We start from the raw sequence: 22,733 nt of genomic DNA on the forward strand, positions 1-22,733 counted from the left end.
TTCATGTGATTTTACACAATTATATAATCCTAGAGAATGGCCTTTAGGTGAATTAAAGGTGCAAACAAATATGAACAAATACTGGTTCATTTAAATAGATTATCTTTTTTTCTCTTACTAAGTATTTAAAATACTAAAAATTTTAACTTGCTATTATTGAATCAGGTGGTTGATTATTAATTAACTCATGGAATAATCAATTCCATGGTCAATTTTTAAAATGAAAACACAGAAGTTAAAATAAACAAACATGTATATTCAAAAGGATTACAAATTTTCCAGTGACTAAATTTTCCCCAATTAGTGTGTTTGGAGTTTTAAAAAGAAAAACACCTAAGCATATTTTAACTGGCCAGCTTTTCATAAATTGTTAGCTCTGGTGGGGTGGAAGGTGACCCTAAAATAAAATCAAGGCATTTATAGCCAAAATAAGAATCGGGGTTCTTTTCCCATCAGACAAGCTAGCAGTGCTTATATGGTGACAGTAACGAACTTGCCCATGGACTATTTTAAAATAGGATGTGATTTCTTGGAGGATTGCTTTCCTTTTTTAAGCTTCACCCAAATTGTATCTGTAATTTAGTAGTAAAAATTTGAATAGGCTCACTTCCTCTTTTTCTTAAGTTTTTATAGTAATTTGAGAATTCTGTATTGGATTTAGATTATTATTGTATCTCATTAGAAACCTTCATTAGAAGCAACATGTTAACTGAATAAAGGTAGTTTTAGATAATAAGGAGGAATCCTTTCTTTTTACAGCCTGTTCAGTCTATAGAACATTCTAGGATCTAATAAAAGATGAAGATTAAATCTCTGGCTGAGCCTCACGCCATCAAACTGTTTAGGTATTTATACAAAGAAAGGGGTTCCAGTTTTTATCGTACTTTAAGCATTGATGAATCAATTGCTTTTAAAAATGCAGTTCAGCATTTTTTTTTCACCTTTCTAAGTATGTTTAGGTTTACTCCCCTCCCCCTCCTTCTCCAGAAGATAATCTAATGTAAGCATAAGTTTGTAGTAATGTCTTAGAAGACAACTATTTGGTGGGTTTGTTTTTTTTTAACATAATTATTTTAACTGTATAGTCAGACACACTTGATGACTTAGTCTAGACTAAAATTGTATTTTACTTTTTAAACCTGAATGTTTTTATTGACCTGATCACTCTCCACTTTCCCCTGCGCACCTCCCTTTCCCTACTCCCCATATTTTTGAATGGTTTCCAGTCAGGTAATACCAGAAATAGCAGAGTTTGCTCTGGATTTTCTGGAAGCTGAGCTCATGAATCAACATTTTTTTTAGTTTGGGTTCAGATATGCTTAGCCATGTCTGAGGAATTGGGGTGGGTATTTGAGGTCAATAACATAAAAAACTCCTATATGTCTAAATGTGTTTGATTCTTTATTTTTCAATATAATTGAAATGCTTAACAAAACTGTTCAAATATTAATGCGCAAAAATGAAGTAGTATATTTTGAAGTCAAACAGGGAGGAGTTTTGAGAGCCATGGTTTAAATATAATTCATTTCCCCTTTCCTCTGAGTCATTTAATTGATAGAACTCGGTTAAAACCTTGTTCCAGAGTTAGTCAGAACCACTGCTAAGTTGGCTAAGAGGCTGTTCTTGATAAACACACTTACTGTGTATCGTAACTTCTGAGTTCTTTTTTTTCCCCCCAACATTGAGTTCAGTGTAATTATATGGGAGGAAAGGATAAACCAATACAAATATTGGGTAGGCAACAGCCAGATTTACTATGTGAAACTATCTTTCAAGCTGTCCTATTCACTTACCAATGTCAAGTTGATGTTAGATAGCAAGAGAAAGAGACACTGCTGGGCCCAAAGATGCCGCAAAGTTATCAGACACCAGAAATAATCTAAAAAATTAGGAGTTGGGGAAACAGAAAAGAGAGTTCACTTTCTCTTCTTTTCTTTCCTTCTTCATTCAAGAAGCACGTGGTCTTTTAAAAAACCATGAGTAAAGCCCTGACCCCACATTTCAGCAAACTTGAGTTTTGCCTTTTTAAAACATTTTTAGTAAATAATTTAACATCATTTTTGAAAGATATTTATTTTCTTGAAACTATATTTGCATTTTTGTGCCTTCAATTTCGGGAAGTAAAACACAGTTTTACTCGCCATCCTTATCATGTGCATCAAGTGCTTGATTTTTTTTTTCTTTAAATATATTTCATTGATTTTTTACAGAGAGGAAGGGAGAGGGATAGAGAGTTAGAAACATCCACGAGAGAGAAACATCGATCAGCTGCCTCCTGCACACCCCCCACTGGGGGTGTGCCCGCAACCAAGGCACATGCCCCCGACCGGAATCGAACCCGGGACCCTCCAGTCCGCAGGCTGATGCTCCATCCACTTAGCCACACCGGTCAGGGCAAATGCTTGCTTTTAAGTAGAATAAGTACTTTCTCTCTCAGCCACATCTCTTTCTGTGCTTAGCCAGCAGCATGTTCTCTGCCATGTGCACCACCAAGATTTGATACGTTTCAGGATATTCTTTGTCTTAATCTGGATAAAATGACTCATAGAGAAATGTTCTTGCTCTGCTTTCATAGCATTCCCTGTGTACAGAAGAACGTGTTTATATTGGCTTCTCTTGCCTTCCTCTCCTCCCCTCTCCGCCTCTGCCCCATGGAGAGTAGCATGTTCCAGCAGGATCTTGGTGGGAAAATAAGGGGACAGTACTTGGGACACTGTCCCTCCGCACACTGGAATGGCAGAGGGGTGTGCGTAGGACGTGATGATTGATACCCGATCAATAAATAAGTTAAAAATTTGCCCTGAATTAAAAAAAATTTCCCCCAAATTCCCAATTGTTAAGAAAATTTAGTGAAGAAATGAAATGCAAATTCTGGCCAGCTCCATGTGGCATTTAAATTTAAAAATTCTGTAACAAAATATGATTCTCAAATTTGAAACAAAAAACACTATGTGATATGAAACTTTTACTGATAAATGGAAATAGACGAACTCTTCATAAAGAGTTGAAGTGTTTTTAAAAGGATAAAATGGTGAGAATATCCAGAATGAACTTCAAATATGTTTTGATTTTTAGATTGCTCTGTTTTATTTAGTCTTCTGTTTTTTGTGTTTTGTCACCTGATGGACTTCAAAGTATTTTTTAATTTGATATATAAAAGTAAACTTACGGTTGCATGTACAGCAACAATTTTTAGAGCATCTTGGAAACATCTGTTTTTGAAATGCTCATTTAGTCAGTGTAACTTTGTGTAAAATTTGGTAAGTGTAATTTTTCTAGAGTTATAGGTGCTTATCTCATAGTTGGAATTTTTCCTATTGTTCTTTAGCTATAGTTTTAAGATTAGATTATTACCAAGCATAAGCAATGTATGTTATAAAAGATGTATTTAAGTGTGTGCCTAATCTATATGAGAGGGTTTGTTTTTATTTATTTTCTCTAGAACTAGTCATTTTTATAAACTGCTAGGTTATGCCTTTCTCCTAAATACTCCCTAATAGGAAATCTTGTAGAGCAGTTATATGATGCTCTTAATTCCATATATAAATGATAATTTCTTCAAACCATCTTTTGAGAGCAGTATATTTTAATGTGTTTAAAGTAAGCAGTAAATGCTTTTTAAAGTAAGTGGATTTGAGATTTTTACCACTATTTCTTGGATTCTCTAAGTATAACTAACACTTCCTATCTACTAACAAGGTTCTCTATGTATATCAGTTGGCTTCAAGCCCCCCAGGTAGCAGATATAATGAAAGTCCCTCTAGGCAGTGTCCTTAATTAGGTTTAAGGTTTAAAAGAAATTCCAAACTTGATATTCATAAATCTCTCTTTGCTCTAGTAAAAAGCTGCTAAGATGTTCAAGTTACTTTCCAGTTAAAGTAACACAGTAAAGGAACATTAGAAAGTACTAAAGCCCAGCACATTTCAGGGGAAAAACAAAACTAAACGTGGAAGTATTTCATAAGTTGGAAATGGTTTATCCTTTAAGGGGAAAGCGCTGATAACTGTCTGTGCTTCATAGTTATGTGTATCACTGATCAGATTGTTACCAACCCACAAATACAAACATTGAATCTTCTTGAAAACTTTTGAGTGGAACCTTTATTGCCTTTAGAGTGAGTCCTCTCAGGCTTATGCTTGTCCACTTGAGTCCTAGGAAACTCGGTACTTTGCACACCAGCCTTTAGTCCATTTGCTGGGCAGCTCTTCTTACTTTTGATAAGCCAAAATCTGACACTTGGCAGCTTCTACCTCATGTCTCCAGGTCTGCTTTCTGGTCTCCTTAGTCCTTCTTTCACGTTGTGGATTTTAAATAATCTCTTCACTAATGGAATTTTCTGTGTTTTTTTCCAAAACCTGTTCCCTAAAATGTTCCCACTGCCCATTATAAAAGTCCCAGACTTTTTTTAAAAAGAAAATTTAGAGTGCTGTAAATAGTTCTAAATTTTTATAGAAGAAGTAAAATTCTAGGTAAATGTTTTGAGGGCAGAATTCATTCTTTTCTGTTTCGATGTCATTAATGATCGTATCTGATTTGAGATTATTCAAAACTGTTGTGTTAAGACATGAAATTGAGCACAGTCACATTTAATATACTGTGACTCCATTAAACCCAAATATTTTGAGTCAATATTAAAGCTTTTTAAAAAGTTATTGTCAAAGGGCGTAGTAGAATGGTTTCTACTGTTCTGTTTAGGCACAAACATTTTCTGAACCTTCCGTCAACTTTTTTCCCCTGACTGCTGCTTTCTGTCATGTCAGAGGATGAAGTTCTTGCTGCTGCAGCAGAAGTACCTGGAATACCTGGAGGATGGCAAGGTCCTGGAGGCCCTTCAAGTTCTACGCTGTGAATTGACGCCACTGAAATACAATACAGAGCGCATTCATGTTCTTAGTGGGTAAGGAGGCCTAGTTCTTAGACTCCAGGTTGATGGAGGGGCTGTTACTTTTATCAAGGTCAGCTTTCAGAGTTACATCTCTTTAACGTTTTTCCAAGATCTGAATATTGCTAAATTCTTCGGTAACACTAACCCGGAGAGAGTCACTTATAGAGGGACTCTTTTTTGTCCTGCTGGGAAGCTTTCCATATTAGAATAGAGAAATACTTAAGTGGGTAAAAGGAAGAAGAAATATGTATTGCCCGTGAAAGGCCATTTCAGAATCTTCTACAAAACTAATAAGCAATGAAGTTTCCAGAATTGATGCATATATTTTCTTAATGTACACTTACCATTTACCAGGTCCTTGCTAAGCACTTCACATGTACAATCTCATGTTATTTTCATGTCAATCCTTTAAAAGTTAGCGTGCCCAAAGGCCTGGTCCTGGACCTCCTTTCTGTTCTGTTTAAACACTCTCCCAAGGTAACCTCATTTGGTACCATGCCTCCACAGACCATCGATCTGCCGGTGGCTCTTAAACTCACCTTTCATCTGAACTCCCAGCGTACATACCTAATGGCCTACTTGACAGTCTCCGTTTGGCTAATAGGTGCCTCAGTTAAATGTTCAAAACAAAACTCTTGATTCCAGTTGCACATCTACCCACTTCACTCTCACTGACCTGTCCCTCATCTCAGTAAATGGAAAGACGTTTTACCCACTTGCTCAGACAAAAAACTTAAGCCTCATTCTTGCTTTAAAAAAAAAAAAAATTATAAGAGAAAATTCGTTGAGAAAATTCTAGAGGTAGTAGAAGTGAACCGGCTGGGCTGCATAAGCTCAGGAAACAAGTTATAGAGGCAGAAGAAGGGCACTGGAACTTAGGAGAGAGAAAGGCAAAGGTAACGCCCCGGGAGGCTGGAGGGAAAGAAGATAGGAAAGGGCCTACCTCTAAAACATCCCAGGTTTGTCCGTTTCTTTTCACCTCCACAGTTTCTACCCTAGTTAAGCCATAAGCGCCTCTCCCTCCCTTAATGCGTATTTCGCACAGCAGCCATAGAAACACATAAGCAAAACCATGCATTAACCATTTCTCTCCTTTCTTAAAACAGTCCACTGGCTTTCTAGTGTGCTTAAAACGCAAGAACTGCCCAGGCCCACAAGGGCCCGGATCCTTTCCCACCCTCTTTTCCCTGGCTCATTACTGTAGTGACACTAACGTGAAGGCATCTACTGCCTATTCCCTGTATCTTAAATGCTCTTCCCCTAATCTCTGCTTAGTTGGCTCAGCCCCCAACCCAAATATCATTCCTGCGACCACCCACGAGGCATTCTCTGTCACATCACTCTGTTTTTAATTTGTTTTTCTTTATAGCATTTTTCATTATATGATAGGGCCCCTTGCATCTAGAACAGGGTGGGGAATGTCCGGCCCTCAAGCCATATAAGGCCCGTGAAATCATTTGGTCTGGCCATGCAACCGCAGGTGGGACTCGAAATTCAATGAATCTAGGAGCTTTTTTCATAGCAACATAAATTTATATTAAGCAAACGATGTTATAAATATCCAAATGGCCCTGGGCAGAAAAAGGGTTCCCCACCCCTGATCTAGAGGAATATCTGACACATGAGTTTTCAATATATACAAAAAGATAGGCCCTAAGGTGTACAGGGTTCACTTTAGGGTTTTTGCAGATACGGAAACTAAGCCTCAGGTCAAGCAAGCAGCCCAAGATACAGCTAGTAAGTCAGCCAAGATTCAAAGCCTGGTTTGGCTGATTTCAAAATCATTGGTCTTGACCCACTACTACATCTTGAAATAGTCAGTTCTGCTGGATATTTCAGTATTGCAGCTGACACATTACTTTATGCGGATTACCTCTTTCAGAGGTGTCTGATTTCTGTGTCGCCTAAGTGGCATTCACATGGTGGGCTTTCTTTTCTGCTCTGGCAGTAGTGCATACACTTTCATCACAGCGGTCTTATTCTGCAGGGAGCTTCATCAAGTTTGTCCCTAGACTATTGCACATAAGTAAATGGCCTAGAGGTGACAAGATGTGGAACTGACATCAGAACTCAGTCCAGTGTTTTCAGTTATACATGTGACTTCCTTTGAAACCTTAAGGTGTAATATTTTCAAAAGGGTGCAGAAACCATTGTAGGTTATTTTTGCAAAATTTAAAAAGTAAATTATTTTCTCAGAATTATTGTTAATAAATTTTACTCCCAAAAGGTTATTTTAGAAACCAAATTTTTGCAGTATTCAGCTTAAATCTACTCACACTATTTTTTTTTTCATACTATTTTTTTAAAATTAAGTTCTCATCAGCTAAGGCTCTATATACTAAATAGCAAGAGAACAAGTAGTTCTGTTGTTGGGTGAAAGGCTATTAATTGATTTAAATGCTAAGTGCAATATGCTTTATGCAGTTAAGAAAAGGAGGAGGTGATACTTGGGTTAACTGACAGGTTTCTGGTACTTATATTATCATTTATTAAGCTCTACGTGTATACCAGGAAGTGGACCGAGTACCTCATATGCTCATACTCCATCTCACTTAATCCTTACTGCCTTGTTTCATACCCTCTTTACAAGTGAGAAGAACAGATTTGTCTGAGAACAGACAAAAAATAGCAGGAGAGTTACTTGCCAGGTCTAATCTCCATGTTTGAATAATGCCTTCACTTCTTTTACTTTTAAAGCCCGTTCTTCTGAGAAGAGCCAGAACCAGGTCAGGGTCACACTTCCAGCAGGGGGCCCTCATGTATTCTCCAGAGTCCATGAACTTTAGCGTTTATGCCTCCTTCGGCACAGATAGTGAGTAAGAAAGCATTTCCCAAATTTCCTGCTTTGGGATCGCAGTACCTTTCACAGGATGACACAAGGATGGTTGTCCAATTATACCATTTCTTGAGTGACGTTTATGATAATCTCTTAAAGGTATGTTGTTTTGTTTAATTAACTTAATATAACTTTTAAGGTTTTGTTTTGTATTACTAGTGAAAGCTGTTAAGTTAGCATGGTGGTTAAGAGCAAGTTCTACAGCTAGAGTGTCTGGATTCATATTCCTACTTTGCCTCTTAACTTGACCCTAAGTCAGTGACTTAAACTCTTTGTCTTCAATTCCTCATTTATAAAACTAGAATAATAGGGCATACTTCATACAGGATGGTTATGAGCATTAAATGAAGTAATAATAGATGTTGAGTGCTTAGAACAGAGGCTGGCACACAATAAGAGCTATATATAGATAACAGTTACAATATATATAAGAATATGTTCATAGATAATATAACAATTACATGTATTTAGCTACTTCTGTTATGTTACATATTTTTAATTATATCCAGATGCCGGGTTGTATTAATGAATTGGGTCCACTCCAGAAGTTTATTCTTGATAAATGTTTCTTAGTAAGAACTAGCTATCTTGAGTAGAATCAGTATTTTTCAATTCTTTTTAATCCAGAGAAAAGGACTTGCTATTTGGTTCTTTCCCTGTCGTGTTTTTAGGTATCTGATGTGTAGCCATGCAGAAGACCTGCGTGCAAAAGCAGAATGGGAAGGCAAAGGAACAGCTTCCCGATCGAAACTGTTGGACAAACTTCAAAGTAAGAGTCTTAATTTGTTGGTGTCTCTGTATTTGTTCTTAGATGAGAAGTAGCTATTGTGAGCCAGTTAGAAGGGCTTGTGCTAGACACACTCTTACTGAGTGGTTATTTAGGGAAAGGTGGTGGGGAGGTCCATCAGGAGACCCTGTAAACCAAGGAGTCTAAGGAGCTAACCTCCACAGGCAGTGAGAGGGTGCTGGTCCCAGGCAGTTCCCCTTTTTGTTTTATGTAGCGATGCTCCCGGTAAGATTTTGTTTGTGGGAAAAGTGCTGTGGTTAGGCAAAAAATATATGTAAACCATGAGTGTTGTAAATATTGTCTTTTCAATAATAAGGCCCAAATTTCTTCTGTAAATTGTCTTACCTTAGCTAGCTATGTTCTGTGGCTCCCAATTTAGGGTAGGAGTTTCATTTTGCCACGTCTTTATATAAAAGACCTTTCCCTCTGTGCTTAAGTCATGTTATTCTTTTTATTTCATGTTGATCTGAGAACAGAGATTCTGAGAATCAGAAAACAATGTGACTGGGAGGTATAAGACATTAAAGGATCAGAATAGATTGGTGTCAGTATCAAGATACCGGTTATTCCTTGAATTTTCATTGGCATTAGAAGCAGCTAGAACTTGGCTTGTTGTAGGATTTTGACTTGTTCTTTGTTAACTGGAGATTTTTCTTATACTTCTGGTGATGCACAGTCTCCCTCTCACACATCATCTTTAATTTTGTTTTCATTGTTACCGCCTTTTTCTTTTTTTTTAACTTATTTTTTTTAGTATTTATATTGATTTCAGAGAGGAATGGAGAGGGAAAGAGCAATAGAAACATTGATGATGAGAATCATTGATCAGCTGCCTCCTGCACAACCCCTATTGGGGATCGAGCCTGTAATCGGGGCATGTGCCCTGACCAGGAATTGAACCATGACCTCCTGGTTCATAGGTCGACTATCAACCACTGAGCCACACCTGCCAGACCGCCCTTTCCTTTTTTATTGATTTTGTTGTTGTTGTTTAGAAGATCCACCTATTAAAGCCCTCCTGTTCAAGTATCTTCCATTCTAGTGGCAACACATCTACAGACAAATAAATATTCATACAGCTCATGTTTCATAACCCAGAACTGCTCTATTTAAGAACAATGTTATTAGGGTGGGGGCAAGTGCAGCAGCAGATAAGTAACTGTCTTATGTAAAAGTTTATCCTGTTTTGTTTTGTTTTTTAATTTTCTCTTTTTAAAAATATCTTCTATTTAAAGCGTATTTACCACCATCAGTGATGCTTCCCCCACGGCGTTTACAGACTCTCCTGCGGCAGGCGGTGGAACTACAGAGGGATCGGTGCCTATATCACAATACCAAACTTGATAATAATCTAGATTCTGTGTCTCTGCTTATAGATCATGTTTGTAGCAGGTAAGAGGAAAACTTAAATTCTGAAGTAGGCTAACATTTTACAAGCTCAATTTGAACTTGAATAAGATGTTTCCTTTTTTAGTTTTATCCTGTAGCTATAAAACAATTCATGTCTGATTTAGCATCTGTTCATAAGTAAAGCTAGAACTACTGAAGTTGAAAAGTAAGAAAAATCTGTATATGTTTATGTACAGGAAGCCAGCCTTGAGACCTGAAGCTGGAAAACCGTGGCTGGTCATTCTCTCTATCTGGCCATTTTTGTAAGGACTTGTAAGGAATATTGTGTAAGGATGCCAGCCAGGGTCCAAGTGCTTGGTGTCCTCGGATGCCAGAGATCTCTTAATGGCTCTTTTTCTGGACATTATGGCTATTTTAACTTTGGCCCAAATTATTCCCTGCCCCAAAATACTGTTTCCTAATGAAAGTTCTGCTAAAAATGGTTAGACTAACAATATTAACTCCCTGGTGTGGGTTTTGTTTTTATAGCTACCTATATACATTGTTTAACTTGTAAAAATTCAGGCTTCACTTTTTGATGTTAGGAGTATTTTGAATATAACTGTCCCTACTATTTTAGTAAACTCCAAAATGAAAACGTAGCTTTTAATTTTTAAGATACTGAAAAAAACACCAAATTGTGAAATCTTTCAAACTCCAGGAAGGAAATGATTTGGGTCTGGGGGACCAAGTAGGAACAGCGGCAGTGCGTGTGGGCGGTCTCTTCTGCCGACAGCACCGAAGGACTGGAAGGAGCGTGACAGGAAGGACAGAAATACATAGTGTGAGGGCTTTGGAGAACTGAGGAGCTTCGGAATAACTCTCAAACTTACACATATGCACTGTGATTTACGATAATTTTTTAGGTATGCATAAGCTACTTTCACATGTAGGTGAGTTCTCACCTCATTCTCCCTAGTTGCAATAAAAAATAATTTATTTGTGCCACTGTTTTTAAATCTCAAGTGTTATTTATCTTAAAGTACTAGGTAATTACTTGGTGCATGTCTTAAATGTTCTAAAAGAAAATAATTAAAGATCCTTTTCCTTTATCCCTTTTTACTCTTTAAGATTATTTGACTTGGTAAGTCTTTCATTTAAATTGAATAGAGGTCGGAGGAGATAATAGATTAAAAGGCTATCTGGTTTCTTATTTCATAGCTCCTTTGGGGAATTTGAGACCAATGTGAAAATTAAGGCAGTTGTGAACCCAAATCTCTTTTTGGTTCTTGAGTTCATTGTTGGTGGAATACACTGGAAGGTATTTATGGCAGCTATGATTCAAAGGTGCCAGCAGGTGAAGAGACTGCCTTCCTGTTTGGAAACTGCAATCTATGAGAGTGTGACCTCCATGTTTCCGAAGTGCTTTAACTTCTATACCAAGACCTGTGAAAGTAAATGATAGAAGATATTTGGTCTTCAAAAGAAAAGTCAATGTTTCTTACTATCGGCTTTACTCCTTTTTAGAAACTGTATTTTAGCATTGAAACCAGAAACTATATTTTCACAAGCTAAATCTTAGCATTGAAATGAAATACCGGCTGTTCTCTCTGGAGAATAGAAAATTGATTATGATAAAGTAAATTATAACTTTTATTTTTTAATCCTCACCCAAGGATATTTTTCCATTGATCTTTTGGAGAGAGTGGAAGAGAGAGGGAAAGACAGAGAGAAACATCGATGTGAGAGAGAAACATCGATTGGTTGCCTCCTGCCTGAGTCCCGACCAAGGCCGGGGTTGCAGAGGAGTCTGCAACCAAGGTATGTACCTTGACCAGAATCAAACCCGGGACCCTTTGGTCCGCAGGCCGACGCTCTATCCACTGAGCCAAACTGGCTGGGGCTAAATTATAACTTTTTAAAATATCCTAATCAGCACTTAAAAGTTTTCATTAGATTGTACATTATTTACATTTTTCACAGTTAATGTATACGTATTTTTTGTTAAATTTGACCGGTAAAGAATAGGGTTGTGTTGTTGTTTTTTAATGACTTGGTGGGTTTTTTCAGCAGCAATCAATGGAAGGATGTCTCCACAGATTGCTTTACAAATACTAATTTTTAAGTAAAGTATTATGGAATATTTTATAGAAAGTTAAAGTGCTACGGTTCAGTTTGATTGAAATGCTACATTCAGTTTTATTTGGGAAGGTACTGATATTTTTAACACCATCTTAAATCTTAAGTTTATTTGAATACATAGGTAAATATCACTTGTATACATCAAAAATTAGCCTTTTAATAAACAGGGGGCTATTAGTCTTTTTTAAAAGATTAAGTAACAATAAAATAGTGACAGTTTACCATTTTAGTGACATTCAAATGTAACTGATTGTCAGTAGACTGGATGATGTGTGCCCTGTAATTCGTATTTATTTATTTTGCGAGGGTGTTTGTGAGAGCTGGGGGCAGTGAAACAGAGGAAGGACTTAGGGTAGAAGAAACAACAGGAGAGCCGAGGCGGTGCTCTGCTTTGGCTCCCGAGAAACGTTGTAGGAAAGAAGGGAGCCGAGGCCAGGCTGTGGTTAGCCCACTGGAAAGTCAGAGAAAAGGGGGCCTTGGAGGCAGGACCAAGGGATTTGCCCGGGACGAACGGCCACTGCCCACTGCTCCCCTGACTGCAGGGCTCGGGGAACCCTTAGATTTTAGGAGGAAGTAGAAAGTTCATGCCCAAGAAGGGGCATGGGTGTGCTGTGGAGCACCTCGCGGACCGCCAGTTGGTGACTGCTGCTGTAGAGCAAACCCGCGGCAGGTCTTTGTTTGGAGGGGTTTTATCTTTTTCCTGTGGGTGAGAATCTTGGGAGCATTTCAGCAGAATATTCAGCAGCTTTCCAGGTGCGTTTTTAATTTGCTGATGCATCGGAATGAGCACATAGGGGAGTTTGGGGTTATTCTTTGGTCTGCTTTATTGTATTACTTTTATCTTAGGTCTGTCCAGCTTTAAGCGGGTTTTTGTTATTCTATTTGTTCCCCCAACTTCATCTGTCCTCGGGGTTTATCTCTGTGCCCTCTAATTTTGATTGTGCATCAGTCCTTTCTAAAAATATTTTGCTACTCTGATTTTAGATGTCTCTTAAAAAGAATACATTGTAAATTGAACCAGATTTTGGGTTACTGATTTCCCCTAAGATTGCTTTGACTAATGTATAATACCGCCTTTTTTGACAAATCACTGTAAACTTGATTGTTAAGATTTACAAATGCATTCATACTTTATTTTTAAAGTTTTTGATCTCCAAAGAAGTTTTTTTTTTTTTAATATATTTTATTGATTTTTTACAGAGAGGAAGGGAGAGAGATAGAGAGTTAGAAACATCGATGAGAGAGAATCATCGATCAGCTGCCTCCTGCACATCTCCCACTGGGGATATGCCCGCAACCCAGGTACATGCCCTTGACCGGAATCGAACCCGGGACCTCTCAGTCCGCAGGCCGACGCTCTATCCACTGAGCCAAACCGGTTTCGGCTCCAAAGAAGTTTTATCAGTTGTTTAACCTTTGTCATTATGATTAATCGATTTTGAAAGAATAATTATTTGTGGACTTCTTTGTTTTAGGAGGCAGTTCCCATGTTATACTCAGCAGATCCTTACGGAGCATTGTAATGAAGTGTGGTTCTGTAAATTCTCTAACGATGGCACTAAACTAGCAACAGGCTCAAAAGATACAACAGTTATCATATGGCAAGTTGATCCGGTATGTACTCTAGTGTGAGTGTTTAGATTGCAAAGAGAGATTGTTTTAAGTCTAATTGAGTACATGTTTAAAGCGTGACATACAAACAGTATTTTGCAAGAACCGCTTCTGTCATCTCTGTCATGTCTGACCTCATTCTGTGTTGTCTAGACCATGGGTATAAAAATTATCAAAATTGTTGAGTGTGATATGCGAGTGATTGTACTAAGTCTGTGTGTGCATTAATTTACTCCTCTGAATAACTCTCCGAGATACAAACATCTCCTTTCTTTAAATGAGAAAACTGATACACAGGCTAAATGTCCAGGCTCTCACAACTAGCAAATGGAAGAGTTAGACTCAAACCCAGGAATGTTTTTATTCCAGACCTGCTCTTAATGTCATTTTTATCTTAGTTAATACTTGATTTATGGATTAATATAATGCCCTTCTGTCACAAGTTAGAAAAGACTCATTACCGTTTTGCCTTTTGAAATCTTCCATTGTTTTGTGTAATTTGTGGAACTTCTGTTAAACACACACACACATACCCCTTTTTATTCCCAGTGATATATATGAACAGTATTGTATCCTGGATTTAAAATTCTAACTTCTCTCTAAAATCTGATTTGTCGTTGTGTGTAACCAGGTGACCTACAGATTTGTTGAAATAAGTATTTCCATTTCTTTCAGCCACTTGGACATTTATCAAGCAATCAAAGATGTTCACGGCTCCAGATAGGTTAAGGAAATGTATTTGGTTAGCAGTCCTTCACCTAAAATCATAAAGTGAATGATCTTTTTTTAAAAAATTTAGAATTAGCATATATTAGCCCAGGATAAAGATTTTGGACTCCGATGTTGAAAAATAGAGAAAAGGATCCATAGAAGGAAGTATTTTTAACATAAGAGATTCAGATTTGAGGACATACATCAAGTCAGTTCTTGTGTATCTGTAACATGCTGTGCATGAGGAAAGTAAATAAGAGCTAGTCTTTGCCCTGAAGCAGGTGTTCTTTCCTTCTTGTTGTACCATGTGCTCCTCTGCCATTCTCATGACCCCGGGAGCCCCTCTGAGAACAATGCTTTTAAATACGTAGACCAAAACACATAGGAAGCCCAAGTATATATTACATACTAATTACTAAGGAAACCCAATTATAGAGAAACATAGTTATCAAAATCATACAGATACAGTATAATAATACATTGCTTGTTTATTAATATATTGAATAACAAATTGTAACAGCAGACCTAATAACTACCAAAATTTTGAGGTAGTGAGCATAAATAGTATTTTGATATTTCTGCAACAACTGTAATGATGTGAAAATATTTGAGATTTTTATTAACAGTGTACTAATATGCTGCCTAATATAATAACTAACACTGTACCTTGTTAATTACCTACATTCAAGATTGAAGGAAATGCGGAATTTTAGCCCATGGTTCATAGAAATAAAGATGTGCTTTTCCTCTCATTTATGTTCAAGGATCCCTGCTTCTATTCCTGATTGACTCCTTGGAGATCTCAGGGACCTAGAGTTTAGGAAAGGAAATTAACACTGAAATAAGTATCACACAACATACATCACGTTTTATGAGAGCACACGAGCTTCCCAGGTAGAGCACCTCCTGTGAGCCTTGCTGTGCATAACACAGGGAGAGACAGGAACAGGGCATTCTAGAAAGAGGGGGACTTTTCCTCACCCCCAAATAGAATGGCATGCGTAAGGCATAGAGTGGGAAGTAAGGGTAGGAAAATAGTTTGGGATCCAACCATGGTCTTTGAATACTACTCTTAAGAGTTGTATGTTCATTCAGCAGTTATTCTCAGATGTCTGAAAAGAGAGCAAGAATATCAAAACCGTGCTTTATTACGTTTTCTTCTCGCAGCAGTGTGTGAGAGCCACGTTTGTTTGGAAAGTAAGACATGTAAATCTCAGGTGAAGAAGAAGTAAATAATTACTTAGGCAAAGCTAGTTACCACTGGCCCTTGGATGAAAGAAAACATGGCAGAGCATTTGGGCAGTTCCGGGGAAGAGATTTCATAGACTAGTAAGTGAGGTTAATGGATTCAGGAGCAGCCAGATGAAGAAGGCGCTTGTATACTTCGCTAAGGAATTTAGACTTCCTTGCCAGTGATTTCCAGAGTGCTTTTGTCCGAGTTCTGGTTGTGCAGAATGTTAATAGATGTTACGTGTGAAGGGCTTTTGTGGCCAGATTAGTTGGGAAATGTAGAGTTAATGCTTACATTGCGATCTGAGATGTTATGGTTTTAGTTTGGTATGATGGTATTTTGTTATGCCAAATACTATTTGAAAAATTTGTGAGAAAATTGGTGATCTTTTTGCGTACGTATTTTTAATGGCTTTTAAAAAAAAAAAAAATCTTAGAGAACCGTAAGATTGAATTGCTGTGATCCCACTGCCTAGTTTCTTTTAACGGGCTTTCTTACCTTTGCCCCTAAAAACAATCGTCTTGCCCATTCCCCCTGTCAAAATCTAAGCAAAATTAAGTGAATTCCATGAACATGGTATTTCTGCTTTGGGTAGATTAGTATAGAGAGACTGTTCTTGTGAGAATATAGTATTAATATCCTCTTTTTTTTTTTTTCAACTTTAGACCAAAGTCTGAAACTTACTGCCTTTTACCAACTCTGGTTAAATTCCTACCTCTATTTCCTGTCCACATCCAGCAATATCTCCTAAGACAGAAGTTTGGAGGTTGTCTTTGAACATTTCCTATCTCGCTCTGTTCTATCAATTTTATGTCCCGAGAATAATTTGATCTGGCCTCTCTCACTCCCGACTGTGTTCATTTAGGACCTCATTTCTTGTCTTCACTCTGGCTGTCGCCTTGGCTTGTGAAGGGCGTCCTTATCCTGTGTCCCTTCATTCTGATTCGTCTTCTACATTGTTGTGTGGGTTCTCTTCCTAAAGCCAAATATCATCTATGTACTCCACACCTAAAAAATCGTAATGGCTCTTCACTCACAGGATAAAATTTACCCTAAAATAAAGATGTCATGCTTGTCACTTGCCACTTCCATGTTTGCTCTCTACAATTCATCCTGCACAGCCCAAGAGTATCAAGTTGTTTTACAGTCAGGCTACCCAGGTTCAAATCCCTACTTGTAAACAGAGGCAAGTTCTACCCTCTCTAAATGGAGGGGGAGGAGGAAACTTACCTTTCAGAGTTATGAGGATTAAATGAGACACTGTTTGTGAACAGTGCTAATATTGATTACCACCAAAGTGGTAGCTCTGCTGGTGGGAATGTAAAATAATAGTACAGACATTTGGAAAACAGTTTGGCAGTTCCTCAGAATATTAATCATGGAGTTGTGTATAATACTGGAATTCCACTCTTAGATAAGCTGCCCAAGAGAAGTAAAAACATAGGTCTGTACAGAAACTCATACATAGTGGTAGCACCATTATTCATAATAGTCCAATGTTCATCAACTGATGAGTGAATAAACGAAGTATGGTACATCCATAAAGTGGAATATCATTCAACAATTTAAAAAAATAAGACACTGATACATTCTACAGCCATGCCAAGTTAAAGAAGCCAATTACAGAAGACCACATGTTGTATGATCCATTTACACCAAATGCTCAGAATAGGCAAATCCATAGAGAAAGTGCAGTTGCCAAGGGAAGAGGAATGGTGAATGACTGCTAATGAATATTAGTTTCTTTTTGGGGGTGATGAATTTTAGGTATATGTTATATCTCAATAAAGCTGTTTTAAAAAATAAGTAAGAGGTAGCACTTCCTACTCCTACCTGTTTTTCGTTTCCTTGAAAGCCCCCAAGAGCATTGTCTGTGTCATCTTTATGTTTCCATCTAGCACCAATGTCTTGCGTAAAGTAGATGCTGCAGCATGAACAGGTCTTTCCGAAGCGAGCTTGTCAGAGCTTCAGTTGGGGTGAAATTGTGCACTTCCTCAGATTATATTATCAGAGTATATCTTTGTAGCTATATAAATTCTCATGCCCACGAAACAGTCTTTAAGGATGGAAGTTAACTAAGCTGTCTGTTTTTCCTCCTAGGACACACACCTGTTAAAACTGCTTAAAACATTAGAAGGACATGCTTATGGCGTTTCTTACATTGCATGGAGTCCAGATGACAACTATCTTGTTGCTTGTGGCCCAGATGACTGCTCTGAGCTTTGGCTTTGGAATGTACAAGTGAGCAAGTTCCATCCGTGGTGTAGCTTTTAAGTAAAGCATAGTCATACTGCACATTTTCATTATATGGAACAGAGCCATTCAACCAAAATTACCATAATGTGCCTCTTACAAAAGGAAATTCTTCAAATGGAACCCAAGGGTCCAGAAATTATACAAATTTAAATATTATGCTAAGTACAATTGAGTTTTTGGAAGAATGGTCAACAAGTATTTTCAGGAATGCTGTACTGTAGAAGTCTTGCTATTTACTATGGTACTTTGTATCTCCAAAAAGATTTTATATTTCGTAGTTTTCATAATTGTACACAAAACTTATCTTTCAAGTGTGAAGACATCAGCATTGAATCAGATTTTCTATTCTAATGGCAATCACACCATCTCCCTCCCTATATTTAATTCTTTATTTAGTTTAGTAAACTTAAATGATGTTTTCAGTACTTACTATTAAGGGCTTTATCACTGTTTCTAAGTGAACACATGAACTTTATCCAGGGCCCATTTTAGATAAACTCAGCATTAAGTTCACTCCATTACCTACAGTTTATGCTTTGGAAAACTTATAGTTAGGATTTTTAATTTTTTTTTTTATTAAAAACTTCCTTTGCTACGTTGATTGATTAGGTGATTTTTTTTGTTTTTGTTTTTTGTTTGTTTTTTAATTCCTAGGCTATGATTTGAGTATAAAAGTATAAATTTCTAGGAATGCATTTTGAGTCTGGGGAACTTTATAAGTAAGTTGATTTTTACCAAGACAGTGAAGATTAAGCTGCATGGAAATGACTCAAATAAAGATAGAGGACAAACTGGTACTAAGATGTACCTAAAGGTGATATGCCATAATTTTAATCCTGCTATTATACCAGTAAAATTTTCTTACTGCTCAGTCATTTACTGAAGCTTCAGCACCAGCTTTTTATTAAAGAAATTTTCAAACATTAAGACAAGTTGAAAGAAGAGCCCGATGATTACGCACATGCCCACCATTCTAGATTCAGTGGTTGTGAACATTTGTGTGTGTGATACATTCATACAAATATGCATACATACACATTACACACATATTCATATTCACAACATGTCAAGGTAAATTAGATATATTTTACACCTAAATACTTAGCACGTATCTCAAAAAAAAAAAAAATTAACATTCTCCTATATAATCAAGGGCCATTATCTTATCAAAGAACATTAACTATAGTTCTCTGTTATCTAATACTCATTTCATAATTTAAAATCCCAAATCATTCCCAAAGTGTCTTTATGCCATTTTTATCAAACCAGTATTGTATTTGGGGTTGAGTTCAGGTGGGGCGGGGGGGAGCAAAGCACAAAATAGAATATATGGCTTTCTCAATAAAATAGGTTTGAAGGGAATCTGACCTAAATGATAACAATTTTTCCCATTAAAGCTTTTTTCCCTCTCTCAAAAGAAGGGAAATGTAGTCATAATCCTGTAATAGAGACTCAACTTACAGTACCTGTTTAGTCTTCCGTTGAATCAGTTTTTTAATTTCTGGGTAGTTAAACTATTTTTAGCTTAACTGTTTTACTGTGCATGACTTTACATACTTGTTCTAAAAGGGTGGTCTTTTTTAGTCAGTTTTCAAATTGTTCCGTTAGGTTTTTAGGTAGGTTCCAAATTAATAGCCTCATATACTCACTATCCTGAACATAATAGAAGAAAAGGCCATTTCACAACTTAGTGTATTAACATTCCTGGATAGAAAATGCCGAGGGTTTAGCTCTTGCATGTGTATTTGTGCTTCTAAACTTCTATTTTAACCGTTTATATCAGCCAACCCAAAAATAAATAGGTGAGAGCAGTTAAAAATATGAGGGAAGGATTTAAGATTGCTGAATATTTTTTTCAGTGTAAGGGAGACATCTGGTTTTCTATTTTTGTGCCCCCATTTCCTGATCATACACTTTGTTTTCACTCTTTTTTTTTTTTTTTTTTTTTTTTTTTACTTTTGATTACCCATTTCTCACAGGAAAGTTATGCCCATGTACTTTTAATTATACCAAGGGCAGCTATTCTCTCTCAGATCCTGTTTCTAATCCATGAACAAAATGGAATCAAGACTAGATTAAATGGTATGTGTCTACCTTCTAAGTTGAGTAACTTGGAGAATATAACAGGAGGCTATCTGAAGGTTGTAACCACTAAATAGCCTTGCTTATTAGTTGGGAATGCTTTAGAATGGCTATTGCTAAATAGTACAGAAATTCCTCTCTCTTTTCTGTTACTTTTAGTTGAAATAAAGTTACATATCAGAAAAATAATTTTCATTTCTCTTTTCCCATTTCCCTACTACATTTTGAGCATCTTGAATATGAAATTTAACACCCTTGGCCTAAAGGACATAGTTTTTCTACCTATTAGTAATGTTTCTGAGGAATATTTAAAATAAAATGTGGCCTGAGAAGTCGTGGAAACTCAGAAGGAATAGGTGTATAGTGTTACACTTTTCCTCTTACTTGGGAAAGATTACATGTTTTAATCTGTGAATGTAATTGATTTCAGATGAGAATTTTATTGGAGTTTATCTCAGCATAGCTATTCTTGGGGTCACTGGTGCCAGGCATTGTTTAACTCCTGGATTTTTCTTCAAGTCTTTAATTTCTCTTGTAAGTGCTATAAGCATTTTTCATAAGGCCAATGTAAGAAAACTAACCAGATATCCCAGTTAGTATTCTTTTTTTTTTTTGTCTGTACACTTTCCCTTTACAGGGGTATCTTGAAGGTCTTATTCACAGTTTTATTTCTTTGTAGACGGGAGAGCTAAGGACAAAAATGAGCCAATCACATGAAGACAGTTTAACAAGTGTGGCTTGGAATCCAGATGGGAAACGCTTTGTCACTGGAGGTCAGCGTGGGCAGTTCTATCAGTGTGTGAGTATTTAGTTTTCCCTTTCAAATGTCTGCTTGTTTGAAAGCAAACTTAGTTCTGGCCGAAACCGGTTTGGCTCAGTGGATAGAGCGTCAGCCTGCGGACTGGGAGGTCCCGGGTTCGATTCCGGTCAAGGGCATGTGCCTGGGTTGCGGGCACATCCCCAGTGGGGGTGTGCAGGAGGCAGCTGATGGATGTTTCTCTCTCATCGATGTTTCTAACTCTCTCTATCTCTCTCCCTTCCTCTCTGTGAAAAATCAATAAAATATATTTTAACAAACTTAGTTCTGTTTAAAGAAAAATTCACTTGATTTTTATAAAATATTAGAAGCCCGGTGCACAGATTCGTGCACCAGTGGGGTCCCTCGGCGTGGCCTGCGGGGATTGGGCGAAACCGGCAGTCTAGTGCCGCCTGCCGCTCCTGCCTGCCATTCCTACTCATCTCGGCCCGCTGTGCCTGCCACCACACCACTCGCTGCCGCTCTGCTGCAGGCTCCAGGCTACGGCAGCCAGCCGGGAGCCCTGTATCTGGCACCCCTCGGTCAGCTGAGCGGCACTTGTGCGGAGGGAGTGCACAGGCCACCAGGGGGCAGCTCCTGTGTTGAGTGTCTGCCCCCTGGTGGTCAGTGCATGTCGTAGCGACTGGTCATTCAGTCTCTTAGGCATTTATGTACATAGATAATATATGGCCTGGCCAGTGTAGCTCAGTTGGCTGAGTGACATCCCATGGACCAGGAGGTTGCCCGTTCAATTCTCAGTCAGGGCACATGCCTGGGTTACGGGTTCGATCCCCATTGAGGGGCATGCAGGAGGCAGCTAGTCGATGATTCTCTCTCATTGATGTTTCTGGCTCTTTCCCTCTCCTTTCCTCTCTCTAAAATCAATAAAAATGTATTTTTAAAAATTAAAATATACTATATGAAGACCTTATTTTAACTATCTTAAGTGTTTGTGCAAAGTGTAGCTCATGAGTTTAGTAAAATGTTTAAAATTTGTTTTACTGAGTTTGTGTCTAAACCTTTAGGATGCGTTACTTGTATAGTGGTAGTTCCCGAATCTGTGAAGTGCCTCTTAGTGCTTTTAATATTCAAAAATCTTGATCTTTAGAGCACGTTACAAATTTGGTGACATAATTTTAAAAAATGACATAACATATTCCTAAGTTTTATAACTGTAATTACAGTGTTGGTAATCTTTACATGTCTCAACTTCTGAATATGATAGGACAGACCCCTCCCGGTATAGTTCATTTTAAAGGAATGTTTGAATTGTTTTCTAATAGTGAGACATTTACTTGGAGCTTAGGAATTCTTTCTTTCTTTGTGTGGATCTGTGTGCAGGGTTTTTGAAGGGAGGACAGATTGGTAGAGATGCTCGCCCCCTCCCGCTTTGCTTTCAGTGTAATGAAATCTGATTTGTGTTCAGATTTTCATGATTAAAAACATTTAATAGACAATCTTATTCCAGGAAAATCGGGAATTGCTTTGTTTCTTTGCTTGCTTTCTGAGTGGTGGTTGTTTATTTTTAATGACCAAGGTCACTGTCATTGCCTCCTGCTCAGGATTTAGATGGCAATCTCCTTGACTCCTGGGAAGGCGTGAGAGTGCAATGCCTTTGGTGCTTGAGTGACGGGAAGACTGTTCTGGCATCAGATACACACCAGCGAATTCGAGGATATAACTTCGAGGACCTTACAGATAGGAACATGTAACTATTTTTTGTATTCATTGTATAACAATTATCTGGTTTATATTAAAATGTGTAGTTGAGCCCTGGCCAGTTTGGCTCAATGGATAGAGCGTAGGCCTGCGGACTGAAGAGTCTTGGGTTCGATTCTGGTCAGGGGCGCATGCCTGGGTTGGGGGGCTTGGTCCCCAGTGGGGGGTGTGCAGGAGGCAGCCAATCGATGGTGTTCTCTCATTGATGTTTCTATCTCTCTCTCCCTCTCCCTTCCTCTCTGAAATCAATAAAGATATCTTTTTTTAAATGTGTAGTGAACTCGCTCTTCAGAAGAGTTTTATGGATTTGGTGTTAGTTAATTCTGTGGTGATTTGGCTTGGTGGTC

At 37.7% G+C, this 22,733-nt stretch overlaps 1 protein-coding gene across 4 annotated transcripts in view; it reads left to right on the top strand.

Annotated features, from left to right (window-relative positions):
• Positions 1–22,733, top strand: part of WDR26 (WD repeat domain 26) — a gene marked incomplete at its 5' end in the record, with an annotated part of 37,786 nt that overhangs the window by 3,536 nt on the left and 11,517 nt on the right. For all 4 annotated transcript variants that reach the window (XM_081114359.1, XM_081114360.1, XM_081114362.1 and 1 more), the window contains 7 exons: positions 4,762–4,898; positions 8,394–8,491; positions 9,745–9,901; positions 13,456–13,594; positions 17,634–17,774; positions 20,551–20,670; positions 22,230–22,375. In XM_081114359.1, coding sequence (XP_080970485.1) covers positions 4,762–4,898; positions 8,394–8,491; positions 9,745–9,901; positions 13,456–13,594; positions 17,634–17,774; positions 20,551–20,670; positions 22,230–22,375 — 938 coding nt within the window. The remainder of the gene's footprint in view (positions 1–4,761; positions 4,899–8,393; positions 8,492–9,744; positions 9,902–13,455; positions 13,595–17,633; positions 17,775–20,550; positions 20,671–22,229; positions 22,376–22,733) is intronic.

This window comes from Myotis nattereri (genome assembly GCF_964212035.1).
Source record: "Myotis nattereri genome assembly, chromosome: 20".
NCBI classification, from domain to species: Eukaryota; Metazoa; Chordata; class Mammalia; order Chiroptera; family Vespertilionidae; genus Myotis; species Myotis nattereri.